The sequence below is a fragment of the Coenobita brevimanus genome, chromosome 89 (assembly GCF_032717465.1).
Source record: "Coenobita brevimanus isolate Jiangsu-jjx chromosome 89, ASM3271746v2, whole genome shotgun sequence".
Lineage (NCBI taxonomy): Eukaryota > Metazoa > Arthropoda > Malacostraca > Decapoda > Coenobitidae > Coenobita > Coenobita brevimanus.
In genome coordinates, this window is record NC_137042.1 from 15,743,842 (window position 1) to 15,769,283 (window position 25,442).

Genomic DNA, 25,442 nt, shown 5'->3' on the forward strand with positions numbered 1-25,442 from the left:
TGGAATTTGCAACCATACCCTGGTGGAATGATCAGTTTCCTGTGGAATTAGGAAATATTGAGATATCCTGCAAAAAAATAGCAATTTGGATGAGCAAAAATTCAGATATCACTCAGTGACTTGTTGGAGGTTAGGTAGGAGCTAATGTAAAAAGTCATATTGGAGTAGCTAGTCACATATGATGAAACCATTTGCATAATTCTCATAAGTTTATTATTTAAGTTTTGCATGGAGGGCATACAGTATAAATGAGAACCCATTGTACTACAGTATTGCGTATTAAACTGCCCTTTTCAGATCAACACATTTTCATTATCTTTCTCATCCCGACTCTCATACTCACATGTGGGGAGCTGTAAAACAAGACTACTTAAATCTCAGGGGGCATGGATCATAGATTAAAGGAAGCCAGAGAAACAATTGCCCTTCATGTGCTGTAAAAGGTACATGGCTGGTTGCAGTGCCAGAGATGTATGTTTGTATCACCTTATCACTAGATCCCCCCATACTGAAATTTTTTAGTTGCCTTGTAGATCTTATAAGTAGGGAATACATGGGCAGTATTGTGTGACTCCTGTATCCAAAAATAAGAAGGGATACTGTACATAACTTGCTCATTTAGCGCTTCACTCTTACTGTCTGAAGGATAACACTGACTTTGAATAAATCTTGAAATGATGACATAGATTTCCAAACATTATCTCTCTCTGATTTTCCTTCCCTTCAAGAGTTCGACGTACGAGTCAATCTACGAGCCAATCACCCCCCGACCAGCCAGCCAGATGTCCAACAAATCAGGGTATAGCCTGTATGGGCCGTACACATCCCCACAGGCACGAGGCCTGGCCCCTGCTCCCTCCAACCAACCACTCCTCAATCCTGACAAGGTGGGCAAGGAGGCAGAGGTGGACGCCCTCACCTCACTCCTCGTCCAATCCATGGATAGTACCAATGACCCTGAGTTCTTTGGTGCGTATGACTCGTGTATGTGCATCGCGTTTTTTCGTATTTTTTCTTAGACTTAGTAATTTTGTATAATATGACTTAGTATATGTTCTGTTAGTGATTGACTGCATGGTGTTGTTGTTGTTTGTTTGTTTGTTTGTTTGTTTTAAGTAGCCTCACCACTTTTTGCTGCTGTAGTTCATCATTGTCTATATTCTTCATTATTACATTTCCTTCTTATCCTGTCATTTTTTCTTTTTATTGCCAGTGGTCTAGTGGTTAGAATGCCCTAGTCAGAGAGTTGAGTGGATAGTTTCTCAATCATGTGATGCCATCAAGAGAAGAATACTGGTAACCTACCCTTAAATATACTGGACTGAGGTAGCCAAGCCTCTGGCCCTTACACCTCAAATCGGATGAGACAACATTGGCAGTTTTACAGTATCATCACTGTTGTTACAAGAGTGCTCCAAACATTTGGAGGTGTACACATTGATGTCTGCTTATTTCCTTGTATCTGACTCTATGTACCACTGAAAGTAGTCTTCTCCGTGAGAAAACTAGACGGTGTTTTCAGATTCCCACCATTCCATATACGGTACTGTACATCTAATCTAAAGACACCCAAACTCCACAGATTTCCATCTCTCCTTCTTGACTGTGGGATTCAGCTTTACTCTAGATAAATAGTGTGATGCTGTTCATCCATTTCTGTACTGTGAACCCTTAACAGTTGGAGCATTTAATCCTTAGTGTTTTTTTTTTTTTATATAATAATGAGATCATGAAGCAACATCATGCAGTGTTGAAATTACCATGCAATAATATACTGGTAGGTTTTATCATTTATCATTTTGTTTATGGAGGCTCCAACATACTTGCATGCATCTGCCTTGGTCACCTATTTGTCGATCTCTGGAAGCCTGCCCATTCAGTCCCTTATCCCTGAGGTCACACTGTTTGACCTTGACCCAGGTCTTTTTTGGTCCCCCTCTTACAGCCCTACCCCTGATACTCACATTTCTTACCTTCTGTACCAAATTGCCACTCTCCATCCTCTCAGCATGCCCAGACCATCCCATCCTTCCTCTCAACTCTTCATTCACAATCATAGCCCCACGGGCCTCGCATTCAGGGATGCACTACACATCCATTTAATCATTGCCATTCCTGTACATTTGAGTCTATGAATATCTTCTTCCTTACTGTCTAGGTATTACTACCATACAGCTGTGCACTTCAAACAGCCACATACAAAGATTCCATTGCATGGAGGGAGAGCCCTCTCAGTGTTCGGACAGGTGACAACTCCCTGAACTTCCTCCAGCCACTCCTTACCCAAGCCACAGAGCTGCTCCAACCCCACCTTCAGCATAAATGTACCCCAAATAACAAAACTCCACACTCTGAAGAAACTCTCCTGCAAGATTGGCCCTTTCACGCCTGATGTTCTCTGCATGCTCTCCCCAACACACCGCCCACACAAAATCAGCATTATTTCATGGCCTACCCCTAATACCATTGCATCTTTTATGCACCCACTTATACGTTGCACAAGACTGAGTTACTTCCCACATCCTTGTGGCAAACTACACATGGTTACACTCCTGCTACTTTGATACTACCGCCACCAGCCCTAGATATCGTCACTTTTGTTTTATCCACATTTGCTTTCAAACCCTTGTGCCCTGTTCCATCTCTTTTTCCCTAAATCTTTCCTCTGCCTCCCTTTGCAGTCAACACAAAATCATCATTACACCACATCACCCATGGGAGTCCAGCTCTGAAGTCACGTAAGAGAGCATCAAGTACCATGACAATAAGAGGATTAAGACTGGCCCCTGATGCGCACCAACATTTATGGAAGAGTTATCACTCTAATCTCCATTCACTCTCACCTAGGTGTGAGCACCCACATACATAGCCATAACCGCTCTAACCAGCCATTCCTCGATTCCAAGCTTTCTTGTTGCTCGCTTCTCCATGTCCCTAGGGACTCTGTCAAAAGCCGTCTCAACCAACAGAAGCAAAGTACAGCTTGCATTTCTTTCCTGTATATTTTCCTAAAGCTGTTGAACAATGAATATGGTGTTAGTGGCTCCTTTGCCAGGCATAAACCCAAACTGCATCTCATTAGTACTCACTCAGTCCCTTATCATACCTTTAGGATTCTCTCAGCGACCATCATTATTTGATCAAAAAGTTGTACACCTCAGTAATTTCCTCATTGCAAGACTTAATTTTTCCCCTTATTCACATTTACGGTCACGCTTTCCAGTCAGTCATACGGGACAACACACTCATATATAATTAGGAAGTTATCAAAAACAGTGGAATCTCCTAAATCACAGCTTTATGGGACTGAGCAAACACCGTGATTTGAGACTTCTGCGAGTTAGAAATAACTACCGGTAATCTTATGAAGAATATTACTTATGGGTCTGTCATCTCGTAATGTTGCCCCCCTCACCCCCAAACTTACATCAGACTGGTCACCAGCGAACACTAACAGCCTGGAAAAGAATTTAGTAAAGCATTTTTAATGGGAACAAACAATATTGTAAGCTAAGTCTACTAATACCAAGGCAGATCACTTGCTTCTAAAACGGCTCCAAGCTGGCACGGGGGGGCAGAACTTTGAAGAGACGTCGACTGGCACGAAACCCCAGTTCAGTTCATTCCTGACCATGGTGGTGGGTGGGTGCTTGCTCCACTCACCAGATCGTGGCACATTTTCAGTCTGGAGAAGTGAGGGAAGGGACTGAAATGTATGAGGGAAGGTGTGGGGGTGTGATGGAAGGTGTAAAGGTGTGAGGGAACCTATTGCTATATTATAGGGTTAAACGAGTCCGCACTTCTTCCCCTTCTTCGTTTTCCCATATTATAAATGTTTAATTTGAGTCTGCCCTTTTATACATTTTCTGTTAAACCAACTGACATCACACACAAGTCATGCCTCCCTGCGCCTTGGTGGAAAGTGATCCGACGTGGTATTAGTAGACTTAGATTGTAAGATTCTTACCTGACTGAGTGATGACATTGCTTGAATGGGCAGGGGAGGCAGGAGGGGTTTTGAGGTTTGAGGCGGACTATGGCCTCTCGGCACAAGGTGAGTGCGCTGCTGCCTCATGCTGCCACCTCTGTGCTGCTTTCTTCTCATCAACCTCCCTCGGGAATCCCTCAAAGCCCAGCATGGAGACAACGGAAGCGATGTTGTCACCCTCATCTGCCTCCGTGTCATCGATTTGTTGAGATTTCTGTAATTCTTTACCAAATGGGCATGACCTTTCCATGTTATCTATTGAAATGAGTCTTTCAAAGGTTACTTGGTATTATTCCTGGATTACCACAGCTACTGGGTATTTTTATAAACTTACCTCTTAGCTATAAATAAGAATTTAGAATGCTTGATACACTGACATGTCCAGCTGGAGCAGTGGTTGGTAATTACTGTGGCCAGTTGGAGAGGTTGTTCAGTAAACACTGCTGCAGGCAACCTGCCAGCTTCCTTAAATACCCCTAAATAGGTATACAGTAAGACCTCATTATAACGGACTAATTGGGGCTCAAACCATTCCAATAAGAACGTCATCGGGACTTCCCCCTGCTAACCTGGACTTTTTCCAATATATCATACATTAGTCCAGATCACATGAAAGGTTTTTATACTGCAAGGCTTGGTGGATGAGTTTGAGAGTGTGTGTAAGAAACGGAATCTAAAGGTGAATGTAGGGAAGAGTAAAGTGATGGTCTTTGAGAGAGGTGAAGTCAGTGAATGCACAGCGAGGTTGGATGGTGAGGAATTGGAAAATGTGAGTACGTTTAAGTACTTGGGTAGTGTGATGAGTAAGGATGGAGGTTTGGAGGGTGAAGTGCTTAAAAGAGTACAGCAGGGAAGAAAGGTTGCTGGTTCTTTGAAAGCAGTGATAAGAAACAGGGAAGTGAGCATGGAAGTGAAAAAGTTACTACATGACAGTATTGTGATACCAACTCTAACGTACGGAAGTGAAGCTTGGACGTTGTTGGAAGGACACAAGTCAAGAGTGAGAGCAGTGGAAATGAGTTATTTAAGAGGAGCCTGTGGAGTCACATGGAGAGACAGGCTGACGAATGAGGATATAAAGGAGCGTTGTGGTGTGGATGTGGATGTGATAGGAAGCGTTATGAGGAACACACTGAGGTGGTTTGGCCATGTGGAGAGGATGGAGGGTGAAAGACTGACGAAGAGAGTGTATGTGAGTGAGGTGGAGGGGGAAAGAGGGAGGGGGAGGCCGAGGATGAGATGGAGAGATGGGGTGGAGAGGTATATGAGAGAGGGGGGTGTGAGTTGGGAGCAGGGGAGTGAAATGGCGGGGGACAGGGCGACTTGGAGGCGATTTGTTTGTGGCCACCCCAAACGGGATTGAGGCGTCTGGCAATAGATAGATAGATAGACTACCATTGCAGTTGTCCTGTGTTATTCATTACAATAATCAAATGGTATAATATATATAATAATGCTGTACTGTACGCTGATAAACATGTCTTTTGTTTACCTTATTGTGGTGAAAATAGCTTGTAGTGGTCAGGCAGTCCGGACTGCTTCTGGCTTTATCGGACTTTTTTCAACATATAAGAATTTAGTCCGGTAGCTCCTCGAGTCTGATGAAAGCAATTCCAGTCTATTGAAGTCCATTATATTGAGGTTTCACTGTATTTTGTTTTTTTCCACTCACTACCTGTAGTCACAATTCAAGATCTGCTGTAACTATTTGTGCTGCATATGTACCAAAATCACTTAACTTTAGATTGTGAGTTTGTTATAATATAGGTGGAATAGCTGCACCTTTTTGGTAAAGAATTACGTCTTTGAGTCTGTAATTTTGAGCAACTTTGGCTTTCTTCTTACTGCTGTCAAGTCTCCTTTTTCCATAACTTTTGGGTGTAAGTTAACATTGGCATCTTCTTCCTCTTCCTTGAAGAAGTTGTAGGGTTAGGAGGGTTATGATTGACCATGGTAACACTGGGCAGGCAGAGGAAGCATGGGGAAAAAAAAATAACTCCTCTCATAGACTACACTGGACCCACACGCTAAAAACGGAGAGGAAACAATGCACTAAGTCTGGTGCCGGGATGTCAAGCACACGTGTCCTTCATGCTTAGTGTGGGAGGGAAGCACTGTGATTGGCTTATAGTAAGTGCTATGCCTGAATATGATTGGTTAAGTAATTGCCATGCTTAACTACGATTGGTTTACTCCTGGCTAGACACGCAGACTTGAGGTAATGGTGGCAGGTACTGTATTACACAAGGCATCAGAAAAGCGTCACTTTTGAGGATGACTTCCCGAATTTCATGTAATTTCTGTGAGTTACTGATATTGCAGACTGTTGCTTGGTGTTGCCACACATTATGAATCCTTTATTTAGGGTCATGTGATTTAGGAGATTCCACTGTAAATAACCAGTCCCAGTTGTACACTCTCTCATGAGGCCTTTAGCAATTCAGCAGCCAACCCAGACACACCTGCTGCCTTTGCCAACTGCATCCTGCCTGTTGTCCTGCGCACATTACCAGCACCAATCAAATATCAAGGACCAAAAACTGGATCTGCTGACTCCCAGCTTTCCTTGTTCCAGTCAAACTCTTCATTCAGCAACCATTTGTAATGCTCTCTCCAGTCTTCTTTAATGTCTTCACCGTCCACCACTACCTTTGCTTCATCATTCTTCTCACATAGCTCCCCTTGAAATCCTAGTTTTCTCTCTTCATCTGATTTGCCACCTTAAATACCACACTCTTCCTTTTAGCACTACTAAGGTTATCAAATAAAAGTCACTGAGACTAAGATTTTGCCCTGTATACTGTACTTTCTTTCTAGCCTTATGCTGAGTTTACAGTGGAAGAGTTAAGAGGTAGGATGGGACTGGAGTGTATTGGTGTTGTGATGAGGAGAGGTAGAATGAGATGGTTTGGGCATGTGGAGAGGATGGGGGACAATAATTGGGTGCAGAAAGTCTATCTGTCTATCTATTGCCAGACGCCTCAATCTCGTTTGGGGTGGCCACAAACAAATCGCCTCCAAGTCGCCCTGTCCCCCGCCATCTCACTGCCCTGCTTCCAACTCACACCCCCCTCTCTCATATACCTCTCCACCCCATCCCTCCATCTCATCCTCAGCCTCCCCTTCCCTTTTCCCCCCTCCACTTCACTCACATACACTCTCTTTGTCAGTCTTTCACCCTCCATCCTCTCTACATGGCCAAACCACCTCAGTGTGTTCCTCATAACGCTTCCTATCACATCCACATCCACACCACAACGCTCCTTTATATCCTCATTCGTCAGCCTGTCTCTCCATGTGACTCCACGGGCTCCTCTTAAATAACTCATTTCCACTGCTCTCACTCTTGACTTGTGTCCTTCCAACGATGTCCAAGCTTCACTTCCGTACGTTAGAGTTGGTATCACAATACTGTCATGTAGTAACTTTTTCACTTCCATGCTCACTTCCCTGTTTCTTATCACCGCTTTCAAAGAACCAGCAACCTTTCTTCCCTGCTGTACCCTTTCACGCACTTCACCCTCCAAACCTCCATCCTTACTCATCACACTACCCAAGTACTTAAACGTACTCACAATTTCCAATTCCTCACCATCCAACCTCGCTGTACATTCACTGACTTCACCTCTCTCAAAGACCATCACTTTACTCTTCCCTACATTCACCTTTAGATTCCGTTTCTTACTCACTCTCCCAAACTCATCCACCAAGCCTTGCAGCTCCCCTTCGTCTTCACTCAACAACACAGTATCATCTGCAAACAACAGTACAGGGAGTTTCCAAACACTATCCTCTCCCACCAGGGCCACTCCAACATCCACTACCCTACCTTGTACCTCTTTTATTACCCCATCCATGTAAAGATTGAACAACCATGGAGACATGACACATCCCTGTTTCAAACCAACTTTCAAAGAGAAAAATTCACTTAGTTCACCATCCACACGCACTGCAGCCTTCGCACCATCGTACATACTCTTCACAGCATTCAACAACTTCCCATCTACTCCATATATTCTTAACACTTTCCACAATCCTTGTCTATCCACCCTGTCATATGCTTTCTCCAAATCCATGAAAGCTGCATACAACTTCTTTCCCTTCTCTAGAAACTTTTCCACTAAAGATCTAAGAATGAATATCTGATCTACACAACCTCTTCCCTTCCTAAAGCCTCCCTGTTCTTCTCCAACTAATTTCTCTGTTCTTTCTCTAACTCTGTCAGTAAGTATCCTACCGTACACTTTTCCTATTATACTAAAGACAAATGCCCCTATGATTACCACACACTTCTTTTTCCCCTTTTCCTTTGTACAAGGGAATAATTATACCTGACTTCCAATCCTCCGGGACTCTACCTTCCTCCCAGGCCAATCTGCACATCTTCCACATCCATTCTACTACTATCTCTCCCCCATGCTTCAGCATTTCACCACAGACTCCATCAATTCCTGGGGCTTTCCCCAATATAACTTTCTTCATTGCTTCCACAACTTCTATCCTACTGATTTCTTCCTGTCTTCTCACCTCCCTCCTTCTCCCAGCCATTCCCCAGCCACTTATACTCGCATTACTTCCATCCTATATGTTCAACAATTCCTTAAAGTGTTCTCTCCATCTGCTCACTTTTTCTCCCTTCTCCACTAGTAATCTACCATTTTTATCTTTCACTCCCCTGCTAACTTCAGAAAGTGAGAAGTGTTAATGTTAGGGGTAGGGTTTCAAGAGGTAAACCAAAAAAGACCTGGGATGAAACCATTGAGCGTGACCTATTTCATTTATGCAACAGGTCAAATCTGAAACTGTCTCCGTCTGTCTGTATTTCCTACTTCCTATGATCTCCAGTCTTTTAAACACAGTGTGTCCAGGCATCTCAAAATGAAATGAACGGATCTTGAATTTGGCTGTCTTTTGTATTGTTTTTGTTTTTTCTTGGAACAGTTTGTGGGCTCCTGGCCTTTGGTTCCTTCTTTCTTGGGAAAAAAAAAAAAAAAAGAGAGAGAGAGAGAATCGGGAAGGTGCCAGAAATCGAGTACCATGGAGAGCTGCTGTTAGGTGACCAAGGCGGATGCATGCAAGCTTGATGGAGCCTTTAAAAACGAAACTAAAAAAAAAACACTCAAGAGACTCACAAGCAAGACCAATCCTTTCAAACCTGACAGTCTCACATGCTCTCCCCGACACATCATGCAGATGAAATTAGCATGACCTCGTAGACTTCCTCTTCTAGGCTACCATTACATCTCTTATGCACCCACTTATCACAAGCACTGCACAAGATGGAATTACACACACACACACACACACACACACACACACACACACACACACACACACACACACACACACATTGCATAACTACATCTTTACAGACATTTGTGTGTGTGTGTGTGTGTGTGTGTGTATTTACCTATTTGTATTTACCTATTTGTAGTATACAGGAATTGAGCAATGCTCGTGTTGTCCTGTCTCCATATCCACATTTATCAAGTCTACCTTTACACACATGAATGTTTTTCTCATGCACCACCTCTTTGTCTAAGTCGTTCCAAATATTTTAAGTATTTACCTAATATACCTAATTGTGATATACACGGAATGTACTATGCTCATGGGTTTCCGTCGCTGTTTCTCAATAAGTCGAATTTAACTTTAAACCCATTTAAGTTTTTAGACTGGACGATCTCTTTGTCCAGGCTATTCCATAAGTCTATACTTCTGTAAGGAAAGCTATATTTCTTGATATCCTTCAAGCAGCTTGACTTTTTTAATTTCATTCCATGTCCTCTTGTTGCTCTCTTATCCCATACAAACAGATCTTTTTTGTCAATTTTATCTACTCCCACCATGGTCCTGAACACCGCAATCATGTCTCCCCTCTTTCTCCTTTCCTCTAACGAAGGCAAATCCAGTTTTTCCAGCCTCTCTCCTTATGACAGGTCTGTCAGACTGGGGACCATCTTGGTTGCTGTTCTTTGTATTCTCTCAATCTTGTTTATATCTTTCTTTTTGTGTGGGGACCACACTACCGCTGCATATTCTAACCTGGGGCGGATCATGGCCACTATCAATTTTTTCATCATTTCCTCATCCATATAATGAAATGCTACTCTTATGTTAGTCAAGAGTTTATAAGTCTCTCCAACTATCTTGTTAATGTGCTTTTCTGGTGACAAACTATCTTGGACCAGCACTCCCAAATCTTTCTCTTCTCTCCTTTTTGTGATTAATTCATTACCCCAAAAATAATTCAGTGATGGTCTCCTGGTACTTTTACCCATTTCCAATATTTTACATTTCTTTACATTAAATTTCATTTCCCACGTCCGGCTCCAATTGTGTATCCTATCCAAATCCTCCTGCAGTATTTTACAATCCTCCTCAACCTCTATCTTCCTCAAGATCTTTACATCATCAGCAAACAGACTTGCATAACTGTTCACTCCATCTACCATATCATTTACGTAAATCAGGAACATTACTGGCGCCAACACTGAGCCTTGAGGGACTCCACTTGTTACTTCCCTCCATCTAGACATCTTTTCCTTTATTACTGTCCTCATTTGTCTGTCTCTCAAAAAGTCTCTCATCCATTCCAGAAGTTTCCCCTTTAGTCCTCCTATATATTCTAGTTTCCACATTAGTCTCTTATGAGGTACCTTGTCAAAGGCCTTCTCTAAGTCTAAGTACACACAATCCACCCAACCATCTCTCTCCTGTACCACATCAATCGCTCTTGAGTAAAAGCTCAACAAGTTTGAAACACATGACCTTCCACCTCTGAATCCAAACTGACATTCAGCCAAAATATTCATCTCTTCCAGATATTTTATCCATCTGTCTTTCAGGATTCTCTCACACAATTTTGCGACCATGCTGGTTAGAGACACTGGTCTATAATTCAGGGGTTCTTCCCTGTTTCCTCCCTTGTAAATTGGTACCACATTTGCCCTCTTCCATTCTTTTGGCACTTTCCCCTCTTCCAGTGAGCACACGATTAAACTTTGAATTTTATCCGCCAGTTGTTCTCTGCATTCCTTCAGTACCCAATTAGAAATTCCATCAGGTCCTGGGGCTTTCCTTACATCTTGAGTTTCCAGTAATTTACACACTTCCTGTACCTCCACTTTTATATCTTTCATCACCGGAACATTTCTAATCACTCCCTCCCCTTCCACAAGCTCCTTTTCTTTAGTGAAAACTGACTGGAAACGTTTGTTCATTATTTCTGCTTGCATTGCCGCATCCTTAAAGACCTCTCCTTCTACTTTCAGCTTGGTGATTCCTTCCTTTTGTTTGTTTGCCATTAACAAATTTATAAAACAGTTTGGGTTCATCCTTGCATTTGTCAATTATACCTTTTTCAAAATTCCTTTCTTCTTCTCTACGTATTCTTGTGTATTCGTTTCTTGTTCTTTTATATTCTTCCTTTGTTCTGTTGTTACCTCTCTTTCTCCAATTGTTCCACGCCTTATCTCTCTCTTTTTTTGCTATCATACACCTTCTATTAAACCACTCCGTTTTCCTGTTTTCTTTCCCTCTTACTCTTGGTACAAATTTTTCCACTCCCAAATTATAGAGGTCTAGAAAGATATCCCACTTCCTCTGTATCTCTCTTGTTTCTCTGAATTTTCTCCAATCCGCATTTTCAAAAAAGTTTCTCAATCCTGTAAAATTTGCTTTCCCAAAGTTGTATCTTCCTTGTCTATGAAGCTCGTCTCTTGGCTCGACGTTTCCTATTAACATCTGGAACTCAATGACCATGTGATCACTTTTTCCCAAAGGACAGAGATATTCCAATGATTCTATTACATTGGGTTCTTTGGTGAACAGTAAATCTAACCTTGTTGGTGTGTCCTCACCTCGAAATCGTGTCTCTTCTTTGACCCATTGCGTCATCACATTATTCATTATTATATTTAATAACATAGTGCCCCACGAATCTTCACCGCCTCCCGAGTACCATTTCTCCCAGTTCACCTCTTTACAATTAAAGTCACCCACCAAAATTATATTATTGCTTTTCTCAATTATTTTTTGCAAGTAGCTAGCCATATCTGACAACATCTCATGGTATTCGTCATCCTTCCATGCTGTCGTCTTTGGGGGAACATACACTACCGCCATATCTCTCTTAACATTCTCTCCAGTTTCTAATTTCATATATATAACTTCAGCCCTGCCTTCTCCCATTTCCACAGTATCTACATTTATGTTGTTCTTCACTGCTATCATCACTCCTCCTCCCTTTTTTTCTTTTCTGTCTTTTCTCCATAGTTTGTATTTACCATCTCCCAAATGAACATCAATATCTTCTCTTAATTTGGTCTCTACAAAGCACATGACATCAGGTTCATGTTCTCTCAAGAAATCATTAATTTCGATCCTTATCGATATGAAACCATCAACATTAGTATATATCACCTTCAAATTATTTTTGACATTATTAATACCCTCTTCTTTCCTATTCTCTGTCTGTACCACTTCTTCAACTTCTGATCTTTCACAATCATCCCCCCTAGTTTCCTTCACTTCTATTTCCTTAAATACCGTTTCCTTACTTTCATATCCAATACTCTCCAAAAAAAAGTATTACATTCTTCCTCTGTCCTCTTATCATTTTTTTCCTTTACTTCTTCCTTTAATGATTTTAAAACTTCTCTTTCTTCTTCATTCAGATCTTTTCTTATTATAATATTTTCCATCCCTGCCTCTTTGCTTAATTTCCAGGTCACTTTAAGTATCTCATTTATTACACTTTCTGATGTAAACTTGACTCTCATTGGTCTTGTTTCCCCTTTCTTGTAAGGCCCTATCCTCCTTACTTCCTCATTTTCTTTTACCCACTTGTCTCCTTCGGGGTCAATCTTTGCCTAATATTCTTCTCACCATGTTCGTGTCTCTCTCGAGTCTTACGAACCTAACCTTTTCGTCCTCTTCCCTGTTTCCAAATACTACCACACATCTGTTCCTTTCTACAGTTTCTCTCACTATTTTCTCTTTTTTCTTCAGTATTTTCACTACATTTTCTTCCATTTCTTTCTTGTTCATTTCCCTTTCTTCCTGGATGATCTCTCTTAAGCTGACCACTTCTTTCTGTTCTTCTTCTACGTGTGCCCACTTTGCCTTATGCTCTTCTAATACATTACTCACCTTCTCCGTTTTATTAGTACTTTCTTCTAGTTTCCTCCTCAGTTCAACATTTTCCCGCTTCAAATTCCTTATCTCTTCATTCACTGTTTCATTGGACTGGATCAGACTCTGTATGGTGGTTTCCGTATTTACTGACACATCCTTTATCACTAGATTCTCTACTTTCTTTTCGAGTTCACTAATCCTCATAATTAATGTTTTAACCAGGTCCATGACATTGGTATTAGCATCAAATCCTTGAAATTCCAGTCCCTCATTGTTTATATTTTCGGCCATGTTTAATGTAAAGTACCAAAACAGCTGTTACCGAAAAAACTACAAACATTCATGTATACTATAGCCAATAAATCTTTACATTTTTGGTAGTCTATTAACTTTCATTATTTTAAATTTAAGGCAAGACCTTAGGAGACAGGACAGACAAAATTCCTGAAACTACTTAAGGTTAGGAGCGATGGCTGTGACGTCTGCTCTCTCCGGCTGTTCGTTCGTGTGTGTCAGTGTATGTGTGTGTGTGTTCATACCTTACAATTAGGTAAGAACACACACACACACACACACACACACACACACACACACACACACACACACACACACACACACACACACACACAAATGTCTGTAAAGATGTAGTTATGCAAGCTGAAATAATGAACAAATGCTTCCAATCAATTTTCACTAGAGAAAGTGATTTTGTGGAGTGATTACAAATGTAGTGTTAAAAGATGTAAAAGTTGAAGTGCAAGAAGTGTACAAATTACTGGAAACTCAAGATGTGAGGAAGGCTCCAGGACCAAACGGGATCTCTGATTGGATACTGAAGGAATGCAGAAATAACTGGCAGATAAGATTCACAGTTTAATTGTGTGTTCTCTGGAAGACAGGAAAGTGCCTTGGGAATGGAAGAGGGCCAGTGTTGTACCAATTTGTAAGAGAAGGAACAAGGAAGAACCCCTGCATTATAGATCAGTATCCCTGACCAGCATGGTTGCAAAACTGTGTGAGAGAATCCTGAAAGACAGATGGATAAAATATCTGGAGGAGATGGACATTTTGGCAGAAAGTCAGTTTGGATTTAGAAGTGGAAGGTCTTGTGTTTCCAGCTTGATGAGCTTGTACTTAAGGGTGACAGACATGCTACAGGAGAGAGAGAGTTGGGTGGATTTTGTGTATTTAGATTTGGAGAAAGCCCATGACAAGGTACCCCACAAGCGACTTATGTGGAATTTGGAATACTGTACTTGGGAGAACTGAAGGGGAACCTCTTAGAGTGGATGAAAGACTTATTGAAAGACAGACTGATGAGGACAGTAATAAAAGACAGAATGTCTGGATGGAGGGAAGTAACAAATGGAGTCCCACAGTGTTTGGTGTTAGCACCCGTAATATTCCTGATATATGTAAATTATATGGTAGATGGAATGAACAGTTATGCAGGTCTGATTGCTGATGATGCAAAGATCATGAGGAGAGCAGAAGTTGAAGAAGACTGTACAGTGTTGCAGGACCTGGATAGGATTCATGATTGGAGCCGGATGTAGGAAATGAAATTCAATGCAAAAAAGAGTAAAATACTGGAAATGGGTAAAAGTACCAAGAGACCATCACTGAATAATTTGATGGGTAATAGCCAATCACAAAAGCAAGAGAAGAGAAGGACCTGGGAGTGCTGGTCTAGGATAATTTGTCACCCGAAAAACAGTACCAAGATAGATAGAGAAACATATAATCTCTTGACTAACATAAGAGTAGCATTTCATTACATGGATGAGGAGATGATGAAAAAGTTGATAGTGGCCATGATCTGCCTCAGGTTGGAATATGTGGCAGTAGTGTGGTCCGCACATAAAAAGAAAGATATAAATAACGTCAAGAGAATACAAAGAACAGCAACCAAGATGGTCCCTAGCCTGGTGGATATGCCGTACAGGGAAAGGCCCGAAAAACTTGACCTGCTTTCCATAAAAGAAAGGAGAGATAGGGGTGACATGATTGCTATGTCCAGGGGATGGGAGTAGAAAAAATTGACAGAGAAGATCTGTTTGTATGGGATGGGAGAGTAACAAGAGGACACAGAATGAAACTGAGAAAACCAAGTTGCATGAAGGATATCAAGAAATATAGTTTTCCATATAGATGCATACACCTGTTGACTAGCCTGGACAAAGAGATCATCCAGTTTAATAACTTAAACAAGTTCAAAGCAAAATTTGACTTATGGAGAAACAGAGACGGGATCCCTTGAGCGTAGTTCATTTCCTGTATGTTACAACTATAGTCGTGGTGCACGACTCTGAGGTTGTCACTATTGTACCCTGGCAACCTACCTGTCAACAGTGCGTCCGATTTCTTATCATATTATACACGAGTCATATTATTATACACATATGCCGTATATTATACACGAGGATTATTATGCACGAACATAATTATTATACATGAATCACAAGCATACCATATTATACACAAATCACAAGCATACCATATTATACACAAAATCTGAAGCTCTGTCTATGGGTAGGTTGCCAGGGCATAATAATGACAACCTCAGAGTCGAATGCCATGACCATAGGTAAATACAAATAGGTAAAAACACACACACACACACACACACACACGGAGAAACAGCCGGAGAGAGCAGACATCCCAGCCATCGCTGCTAACCTTAAGTAGTTTCAGGAATTTTGTCTGTCCTGTCTCCTAAGGTCTTGTTTTAAATTTAAAATAATGAAAGTTAATAGACTACCAAAAATGTAAAGATTTATTGGCTAGAATATACATGAATGTTTGTAGTTTTTTTCGGTAACAGCTGTTTTGGTATTTAACCAACATCAAACATGGCCGAAAATGTAAACAATGAGGGACTAGAATTTCAAGGATTTGATACAAATACCAATGTCATGGACCTGGTTAAAAAATTAATTATGAGGATTATGAGAGGCGGAAGAGAGAGTTATATGTGGAAAGGAAGAGAGAGGTGAAAAGATTAGTAAGAGAGAGTAAGAAGAGAGTGGATGAGGAATTTGGAAGGAATTTGAGTGTAAAGTGGAGGGACTGTAAGAAAATGTTCTGGAGAGAAGTGAAAAGAGTAAGACAGGGTGGAAGTGAAGTTAGCAGGGGAGTGAAAGATAAAAATGGTAGATTACTAGTGGAGAAGGGAGAAAAAGTGAGCAGATGGAGAGAACACTTTAAGGAATTGTTGAACATAGAGGATGGAAGTAATGCGAGTATAAGTGGCTGGGGAATGGCTGAGAGAAGGAGGGAGGTGAGAAGACAGGAAGAAATCAGCAGGATAGAAGTTGTGGAAGCAATGAAGAAAGTTAAATCGGGGAAAGCCCCAGGAATTGATGGAGTCTGTGGTGAAATGCTGAAGCATGGGGGAGAGATAGTAGTAGAATGGATGTGGAAGATGTGCAGATTGGCCTGGGAGGAAGGTAGAGTCCCGGAGAATTGGAAGTCAGGTATAATTATTCCCTTGTACAAAGGAAAAGGGGAAACAGAAGTGTGTGGTAATCATAGGGGCATTTGTCTTCTTAGTATAATAGGAAAAGTGTATGGTAGGATACTTATAGACAGAGTTAGAGAAAGAACAGAGAAATTAGTTGGAGAAGAACAGGGAGGCTTTAGGAAGGGAAGAGGTTGTGTAGATCAGATATTCATTCTTAGATCTTTAGTGGAAAAGTTTCTAGAGAAGGGAAAGAAGTTGTATGCGGCTTTCATGGATTTGGAGAAAGCATATGACAGGGTGGATAGACAAGTATTGTGGAAAGTGTTAAGAATATATGGAGTAGATGGGAAGTTGTTGAATGCTGTGAAGAGTATGTACAATGGTGCGAAGGCTGCAGTGCGTGTGGATGGTGAACTAAGTGAATTTTTCTCTTTGAAAGTTGGTTTGAAACAGGGATGTGTCATTTCTCCATGGTTGTTCAATCTGTACATGGATGGGGTAATAAAAGAGGTACAAGGTAGGGTAGTGGATGTTGGAGTGGCCCTGGTGAGAGAGGATAGTGTTTGGAAACTCCCTGTACTGTTGTTTGCAGATGATACTGTGTTGTTGAGTGAAGACGAAGGGGAGCTGCAAGGCTTGGCGGATGAGTTTGAGAGAGTGTGTAAGAAACGGAACCTAAAGGTGAATGTAGGGAAGAGTAAAGTGATGGTCTTTGAGAGAGGTGAAGTTAATGAATGTACAGCGAGGTTGGATGGTGAGGAATTGGAAAATGTGAGTACGTTTAAGTATTTGGGTAGTGTGATGAGTAAGGATGGAGGTTTGGAGGGTGAAGTGCTTAAAAGGGTACAGCAGGGAAGAAAGATTGCTGGTTCCTTGAAAGCAGTGATAAGAAACAGGGAAGTGAGCATGGAAGTGAAAAAGTTACTACATGACAGTATTGTGATACCAACTCTAACGTATGGAAGTGAAGCTTGGACATTGTTGGAAGCACACAAGTCAAGAGTGAGAGCAGTGGAAATGAGTTATTTAAGAGGAGCCTGTGGAGTCACGTGGAGAGACAGGCTGATGAATGAGGATATAAAGGAGCGTTGTGGTGTGGATGTGGATGTGATAGGAAGCGTTATGAGGAACACACTGAGGTGGTTTGGCCATGTGGAGAGGATGGAGGGTGAAAGACTGACGAAGAGAGTGTATGTGAGTGAGGTGGAGGGGGGAAGAGGGAGGGGGAGGCCGAGGATGAGATGGAGGGATGGGGTGGAGAGGTGTATGAGAGAGGGGGGTGTGAGTTGGGAGCAGGGCGGTGAAATGGCGGGGGACAGGGTGACTTGGAGGCGATTTGTTTGTGGCCACCCCAAACGGGATTGAGGCGTCTGGCAATAGATAGACAGATAGATTAGTGAACTTGAAAAGAAAGTAGAGAATCTAGTGATAAAGGATGTGTCTGAAAATACGGAAACTACCATGCAGAGTCTGATCCAATCCAATGAAACAGTGAATGAAGAGATTAGAAATTTGAAGCGGGAAAATGTTGAATTGAGGAGGAAACTAGAAGAGAGTACTAATAAAATGGAGAAGGTGAGTAATGTATTAGAAGAACATAAGGCAAAGTGGGCACACGTAGAAGAAGAACAGAAAGAAGTGGTCAGCTTAAGAGAGATCATCCAGGAAGAAAGGGAAACGAACAAAAAAAAAAAAATGGAAGAAAATGTAGTGAAAATACTGAAGAAAAAAGAGAAAATAGTGAGAGAAACTGTAGAAAGGAGCAGATGTGTGGTAGTATTTGGAAACAGGGAAGAGGAAGAAAAGGTTAGGTTCGTAAGACTCGAGAGAGACATGAACCTGGTGAGAAGAATATTAGGCAAGATTGACCCCGAAGAAGACAAGTGGGTAAAAGAAATTGAGGAAGTAAGGAGGATAGGGCCTTATAAGAAAGAGGAAACAAGACCAATGAGAGTCAAGTTTACATCAGAAAGTGTAATAAATGAGATACTTAAAGTGACCTGGAAATTAAGCAAAGAGGTGGGGATGGAAATGTTATAATAAGAAAAGATCTGAATGAAGAAGAAAGGGAAGTTTTAAAATCATTAAAGGAAGAAGTAAAGGAAAAAATGATAAGAGGACAGAGGAAGAATGTAATACTTTTTTTTGGAGAGTATTGGATATGAAAGTAAGGAAACGGTATTTAAGGAAATAGAAGTGAAGGAAACTAAGGGGGATGGTTGTGAAAGATCAGAAGTTGAGGAAGTGGTATGGACTGAGAGTTGGAGAGAAGAGGGTATTAAAAACGTCAAAAATAATTTGAAGGTGATCATGTTGATGGTTTCATATCGACAAGGATCGAAATTAACGATCTCTTGAAAGAACATGAACCTGATGTCATGTGCTTTGTAAAGACCAAATTAAGAGAAGATATTGATGTTCATTTGGGAGATGGTAAATACAAACTGTGGAGAAAAGACAGAAAAAAAAAAAGGGAGGAGGAGTGATGATAGCAGTGAAGAACAACATAAATGTAGATACTGTGGAAATGGGAGAAGGCAGGGCTGAAGTGATATATATGAAATTAGAAACTGGAGAGAATGTTAAGAGAGATATGACGGTAGTGTATGTTCCCCCAAAGACGAGAGCATGGAAGGATGACGAATACCATGAGATGTTGTCAGATATGGCTAGCTATTTGCAAAAAATAATTGAGAAAAGCAATAATATAATTTTGGTGGGTGACTTTAACTGTAAAGAGGTGAACTGGGAGGAATGGTACTCAGGAGGCGGCGAGGATTCGTGGGGCACTATGTTATTAAATATAACAATGAATAATGTGATGACGCAATGGGTCAAAGAAGAGACATGGTTTCGAGGTGAGGACACACCAACAAGGTTAGATTTACTGTTCACCAAAGAACCCGATGTAATAGAATCATTGGAATATCTCTGTCCTTTAGGAAAAAGTGATCACGTGGTCATTGAGTTCCAGATGTTAATAGGAAACGTCGAGCCAAGAGACGAGCTTCATAGACAGGGAAGATACAACTTTGGGAAAGCAAATTTTACAGGATTGAGAAACTTTTTTGAAAATGCGGATTGGAGAAAATTCAGAGAAACGAGAGATACAGAGGAAGTGGGATATCTTTCTTGACCTCTATAATTTGGGAGTGGAAAAATTTGTACCAAGAGTAAGAGGGAAAGAAAACAGGAAAACGGAGTGGTTTAATAGAAGGTGTATGATAGCAAAAAAAGAGAGAGACAAGGTGTGGAAGAATTGGAGAAAGAGAGGTAACAACAGAACAAAGGAAGAATATAAAAGAACAAGAAATGAATACGCAAGAATACGTAGAGAAGAAGAAAGGAATTTTGAAAAAGGTATAATAGACAAATGCAAGGATGAACCCAAACTGTTTTATAGATTTGTTAATGGCAAACTGAAACAAAAGGAAGGAATCACCAAACTGAAAGTAGAAGGAGAGGTCTTTATGGATGCGGCAATGCAAGCAGAAATAATGAACAAACGTTTCCAGTCAGTTTTCATTAAAGGGGAGGGAGTGATTAGAAATGTTCCGGTGATGAATGATATAAAAGTGGAGGTACAGGAAGTGTATAAATTACTGGAAACTCAAGATGTAAGGAAAGCCCCAGGACCTGATGGAATTTCTAATTGGGTACTGAAGGAATGCAGAGAACAACTGGCGGATAAAATTCACAGCTTATATTGTATGCTCACTGGAAGAGAGGGAAAGTGCCAAAAGAATGGAAGAGGGCAAATGTGGTACCAATTTACAAGGGAGGTAACAGGGAAGATCCCCTGAATTATAGACCAGTGTCTCTAACCAGCATGGTCACAAAATTGTGTGAGAGAATCCTGAAAGACAGATGGATAAAATATCTGGAAGAGATGAATATTTTGGCTGAATGTCAGTTTGGATTCAGAAGTGGAAGGTCATGTGTTTCTAAATTGTTGAGCTTTTACTCAAGAGCGATTGATGTGGTACAGGAGAGAGATGGTTGGGTAGATTGTGTGTACTTAGAGAAGGCCTTTGACAAGGTACCTCATAAAAGACTAATGTGGAAACTAGAATATATAGGAGGACTAAAGGGGAAACTTCTGGAATGGATGAGAGACTTTTTGAGAGACAGACAAATGAGGACAGTAATAAAGGAAAAGATGTCTGGATGGAGGGAAGTAACAAGTGGAGTCCCTCAAGGCTCAGTGTTGGCACCAGTAATGTTCCTGATTTACGTAAATGATATGGTAGATGGAGTGAACAGTTATGCAAGTCTGTTTGCTGATGATGTAAAGATCTTGAGGAAGGTAGAGGTTGAGGAGGATTGTAAAATACTGCAGGAGGATTTGGATAGGATACACAATTGGAGCCGGACGTGGGAAATGAAATTTAATGTAAAGAAATGTAAAATATTGGAAATGGGTAAAAGTACCAGGAGACCATCACTGAATTATTTTTGGGGTAATGAATTAATCACAAAAAGGAGAGAAGAGAAAGATTTGGGAGTGCTGGTCCAAGATAGTTTGTCACCAGAAAAGCACATTAACAAGATAGTTGGAGAGACTTATAAACTCTTGACTAACATAAGAGTAGCATTTCATTATATGGATGAGGAGATGATGAAAAAGTTGATAGTGGCCATGATCCGCCCCAGGTTAGAATATGCAGCGGTAGTGTGGTTCCCACACAAAAAGAAAGATATAAACAAGATTGAGAGAATACAAAGAACAGCAACCAAGATGGTCTCCAGTCTGACAGACCTGTCATAAGGAGAGAGGCTGGAAAAACTGGATTTGCCTTCGTTAGAGGAAAGGAGAAAGAGGGGAGACATGATTGCGGTGTTCAGGACCATGGTGGGGGTAGATAAAATTGACAAAGAAGATCTGTTTATATGGGATCAGAGAGCAACAAGAGGACACGGAATGAAACTGAAAAAGTCAAGCTGCTTGAAGGATATCTAGAAATATAGCTTTCCTTACAGAAGTATAGACTTATGGAATAGCCTGGACAAAGAGATCGTCCAGTCTAAAAACTTAAACGAGTTTAAAGCCAAATTTGACTTATTGAGAAACAGCGATGGAAACCCACGAGCATAGTACATTCCGTGTATATCACAATTAGGTATATTAGGTAAATACTTAAATATTTGGAACGACTTAGACAAAGAGGTGGTGCATGAGAAAATCATTCATGTGTGTAAAGGTAGACTTGATAAATGTGGATATGGAGACAGGACAACATGAGCATTGCTCAATTCCTGTATACTACAAATAGGTAAATACACACACACACACACACACACACACACACTTCATACGTCATTGGATGCAGAAGTCCTTGTTGACTCGTGGGGAGAAAACGCCTAATCAGCGGTGAAGAAGAGGCCAACCTATTTGTGAATATGTGGAATAAGCACATGAGTGGTGGTACCATCTGATATTAGTGAAAAAAAACGGAGGATTCAGTCAAATAAGAGCATAAGACACATTGGAAGTTTAAATTTTTTGTTCGGTTACATAATGGCAGAAGGAAATTCCCCGTTGTTTACTTGCAGGGAATCTGAATTTACAGGTTTTTCCAGCAATTACCAGAATAATGGAAGTATCAGATTGAACCAAACAAGAGTAGCAGGTATAGAGAAAATGGCTGAGAAGAATGCCAAGGAGTTAAAAAAGATCTGTCTAACTATCTATTGCCAGATGCCTCAATCCCGCACAGGGTGGCCACAAACAAATTGCCTCCACGTCGCCCTGTTCCCCGCCATTTCACTGCCCTGCTGCCAACTCACACCCCCTTCTCTCATATACCTCTCCACCCCATCCCTCCATCTCATCCTCGGCCTCCCCCTCCCTTTTCCCCCCTCCACCTCACTCACATACACTCTCTTCGTCAGTCTTTCACCCTCCATCCTCTCCACATGGCCAAACCACCTCAGTGTGTTCCTCATAACGCTTCCTATCACATCCACATCCACACCACAACGCTCCTTTATATCCTCATTCGTCAGCCTGTCTCTCCACGTGACTCCACAGGCTCCTCTTAAATAACTCATTTCCACTGCTCTCACTCTTGACTTGTGTCCTTCCAACAACGTCCAAGCTTCACATCCATACGTTAGTGTTGGTATCACAATACTGTCATGTAGTAATTTTTTCACTTCCATATCACTTCCCTGTTTCTTTTCACTGCTTTCAGGGAACCAGCAACCTTTCTTCCTTGTTGTACCCTTTCAAGCACTTCACCCTCCAAACTTCCATCCTTACTCATCACGCTACCCAAGTACATAATCGTACTCACATTTTCCATTTCACCATCCTCACTATACATTCACTGACTTCACCTCTCTTAGAGACCATCACTTTACTCTTCCCTGCATTCACCTTTAGATTCCGTTTCTTACACACTCTCCCAAACTCATCCACCAAGCCTATCAGCTCCTCTTCATCTTCACTCAACAGCACAGTATCATCTGCAAACAACAGTACAGGGAGTTTCCAAACACTACCCTCTCTCACCAGGGCCACTGCAACATCCACCGCCCTGCCTTGTACCTCTTTTATTACCCCATCCATGTACAGATTGAACAACCATGGAGACATGACACATCCCTGGTCAGTAATTAAAGAGCTTCAAACTGAGTTAGACATAGTCTGTGTACACATGATGAACAAGAGAGAGAAATATCAAAATTGAAAGTGAGTAATGATTTAGCCTCAAATGAAATAGAGAAGCTTAAACGAGAAAATAAGAGGTTGGAGGATGAAAGCGATTGGATGAAAAGTAAACATGAAGAGTATGAATCAAAACAAAGATGCAAGATGAACACATTAAGGAAATCAAGGATGATCATAAGGGGTGGAAGAGAATTCAGGAAGAAGGGAAAATAAATTTAAAGGAAATTATAGAACTACAGAGGAAAGAAAACCAGGAAAAGTTAGAGAAGGAAGTGGTTAGGGTACTAAAATGTAAATAATCACTTGTCAGAGATGCAGCAGAAAAGAAAAATGCGTGATTATCTCAGATTTGAAAAAAAAAAAAAAAAACTGTCAGTGAGATCAGAAAGAGAAAGGGAAGAACTGAGAAGGGTGAAGGAAATAGTGGAAGGAAATGAAGTCCAAGAGGAGATCAAAGAAGTGTTTAGGCTGGGAAAATATGTGGAGGGAGGGGCAAGGCCACTAAAAGTAAACTTTCAATCTCAGGTCAAGGAAAATGAAATAATCAACAAGACTTGGAAGTTAGCTGATAAAGAGGGATTAAAAAATGTCTGGATAAAGAGAGATGCAAATGAGGAAGAGAGGGCTAAAATAAAGGAACTTGTTAAGGAAGCTAAGGAACAAAACAACCAGAGAACGGAGAAAGGGAAGACAGAGTTCTAGTGGAGAGTTATAGATCAGAAATTGAGGAAGTGGTACCGAAAGAGAGAGGGAGAGAGAAGGACGGAATAAAAAACAATGCAAAAAGATTGCAAGTGGCTTATGTTAATGTAGTTGGTCTAATCTTAGCAAGGCTAGAAATAGACAATTTCTTAAGGGTAAATGAACCAGATATTATGTGCTTTGTAGAGACCAAGCTAAGAGAGAATATTGAAATCCATATGGGAGATGAGAAATACAAACTATGGAGAAGAGATAGAAAAGAAAAAACAAGAGAAATGATGATAGCAGTGAAAAACTGCCTGTCACGGGGTTTTTAAAATAAATACAATATTAAAGGATGAGTTCAATAATACTGAACAGCAGGAGCAAGAATTGTCATGCTAAATCAAGCAATGATTACTTTACGCTGGCTTGCTTCGTACGATTCTCTACGAACGAGAACTTATAAACTTTCTCAACAGTACACAGCAGAGACTAATTCCTCACAATGAAATTGCTGTTTATTAGTACTGTTAGCCTCTGGAGCAAGTGACTTCACCCCTGACAATAAATAACTAATTCTATTAATAATATCAGGTTCTTGCTGATGCGTAACTCCCAGAAGGCACAACAGATTTTAAGCTTAATACAACAAGACTGGCCTAAGTACCAGTTATGAATAGCAAAACGTTTATGCAAGCTAGGTGCTATAAGGGAAATAAGCTTAACTGTGGAGAAATGAAACACGAGTTTACATTACATTAAGCTCAAGAAAAAGAACTGTTAAATTTATTGATTACAAAGAAATAAATTTAACCTTACATTCCAAATGAATTCAAAATAAATAGATCACACTCACTCACTCACTCGGAAGCTAAATTCTTACGCCTAGAAAAAAAACAACATGCGGCGCAGCAAGCCAGCATGTGAGGAAAGCACACTTAACTAAACTCTTAAACCTAGGAAAATACGAAAAGGAAATACTGGTCAGTGAATGTAGTGTATCACCAAGAAGGGTGGGAGCCTGGAGAACTGTAGTCTGCTGGAGTCAGGGTGCTAGCTGACCTCTCACTCTCTCACTGCTGGAGCACAGAACCTCACTCCGTCACGACAGACACTTGACTGACTAACTCGTGGGAAAGAAAGGAGCGCTGTGGCCGCATTTTTAACGGCTAGAGTGAGCGAAACGCGCCCAAAACAAATCACTCAGCGGAAGCGCTAATGTCTCACACAAAGACAATCACTTATGACAATGAAAAATTGATTTGAAAATACTTCTGACCGAATGAGCGGTTAACTGAACGATAAACTGGGATTCCACTTGAGTTCGTGGTTTCCCACAAAAGCCAATGTCACTAGCCGACTCGTGACTCTACCCAAATTTGGATCATGTAGAACTAGAGGGTATGGCTGAAGTGATAAACATGATAATAGAAACCACAGGGAAAGGCAAGAAAGACACCACATAAGCATGTGCCCCCTCACCTCAAGGCAAGGGC

At 41.0% G+C, this 25,442-nt stretch overlaps 1 protein-coding gene across 3 annotated transcripts in view; it reads left to right on the forward strand.

Annotated features, from left to right (window-relative positions):
- The window catches only part of LOC145411467 (lipoma-preferred partner homolog), a 164,626-nt gene that overhangs the window by 33,187 nt on the left and 105,997 nt on the right, over positions 1-25,442 (forward strand). For all 3 annotated transcript variants that reach the window (XM_080281514.1, XM_080281513.1, XM_080281515.1), the window contains exon 2: positions 729-984. In XM_080281514.1, coding sequence (XP_080137640.1) covers positions 783-984 — 202 coding nt within the window. In that variant the 5' untranslated portion in view covers positions 729-782. The remainder of the gene's footprint in view (positions 1-728; positions 985-25,442) is intronic.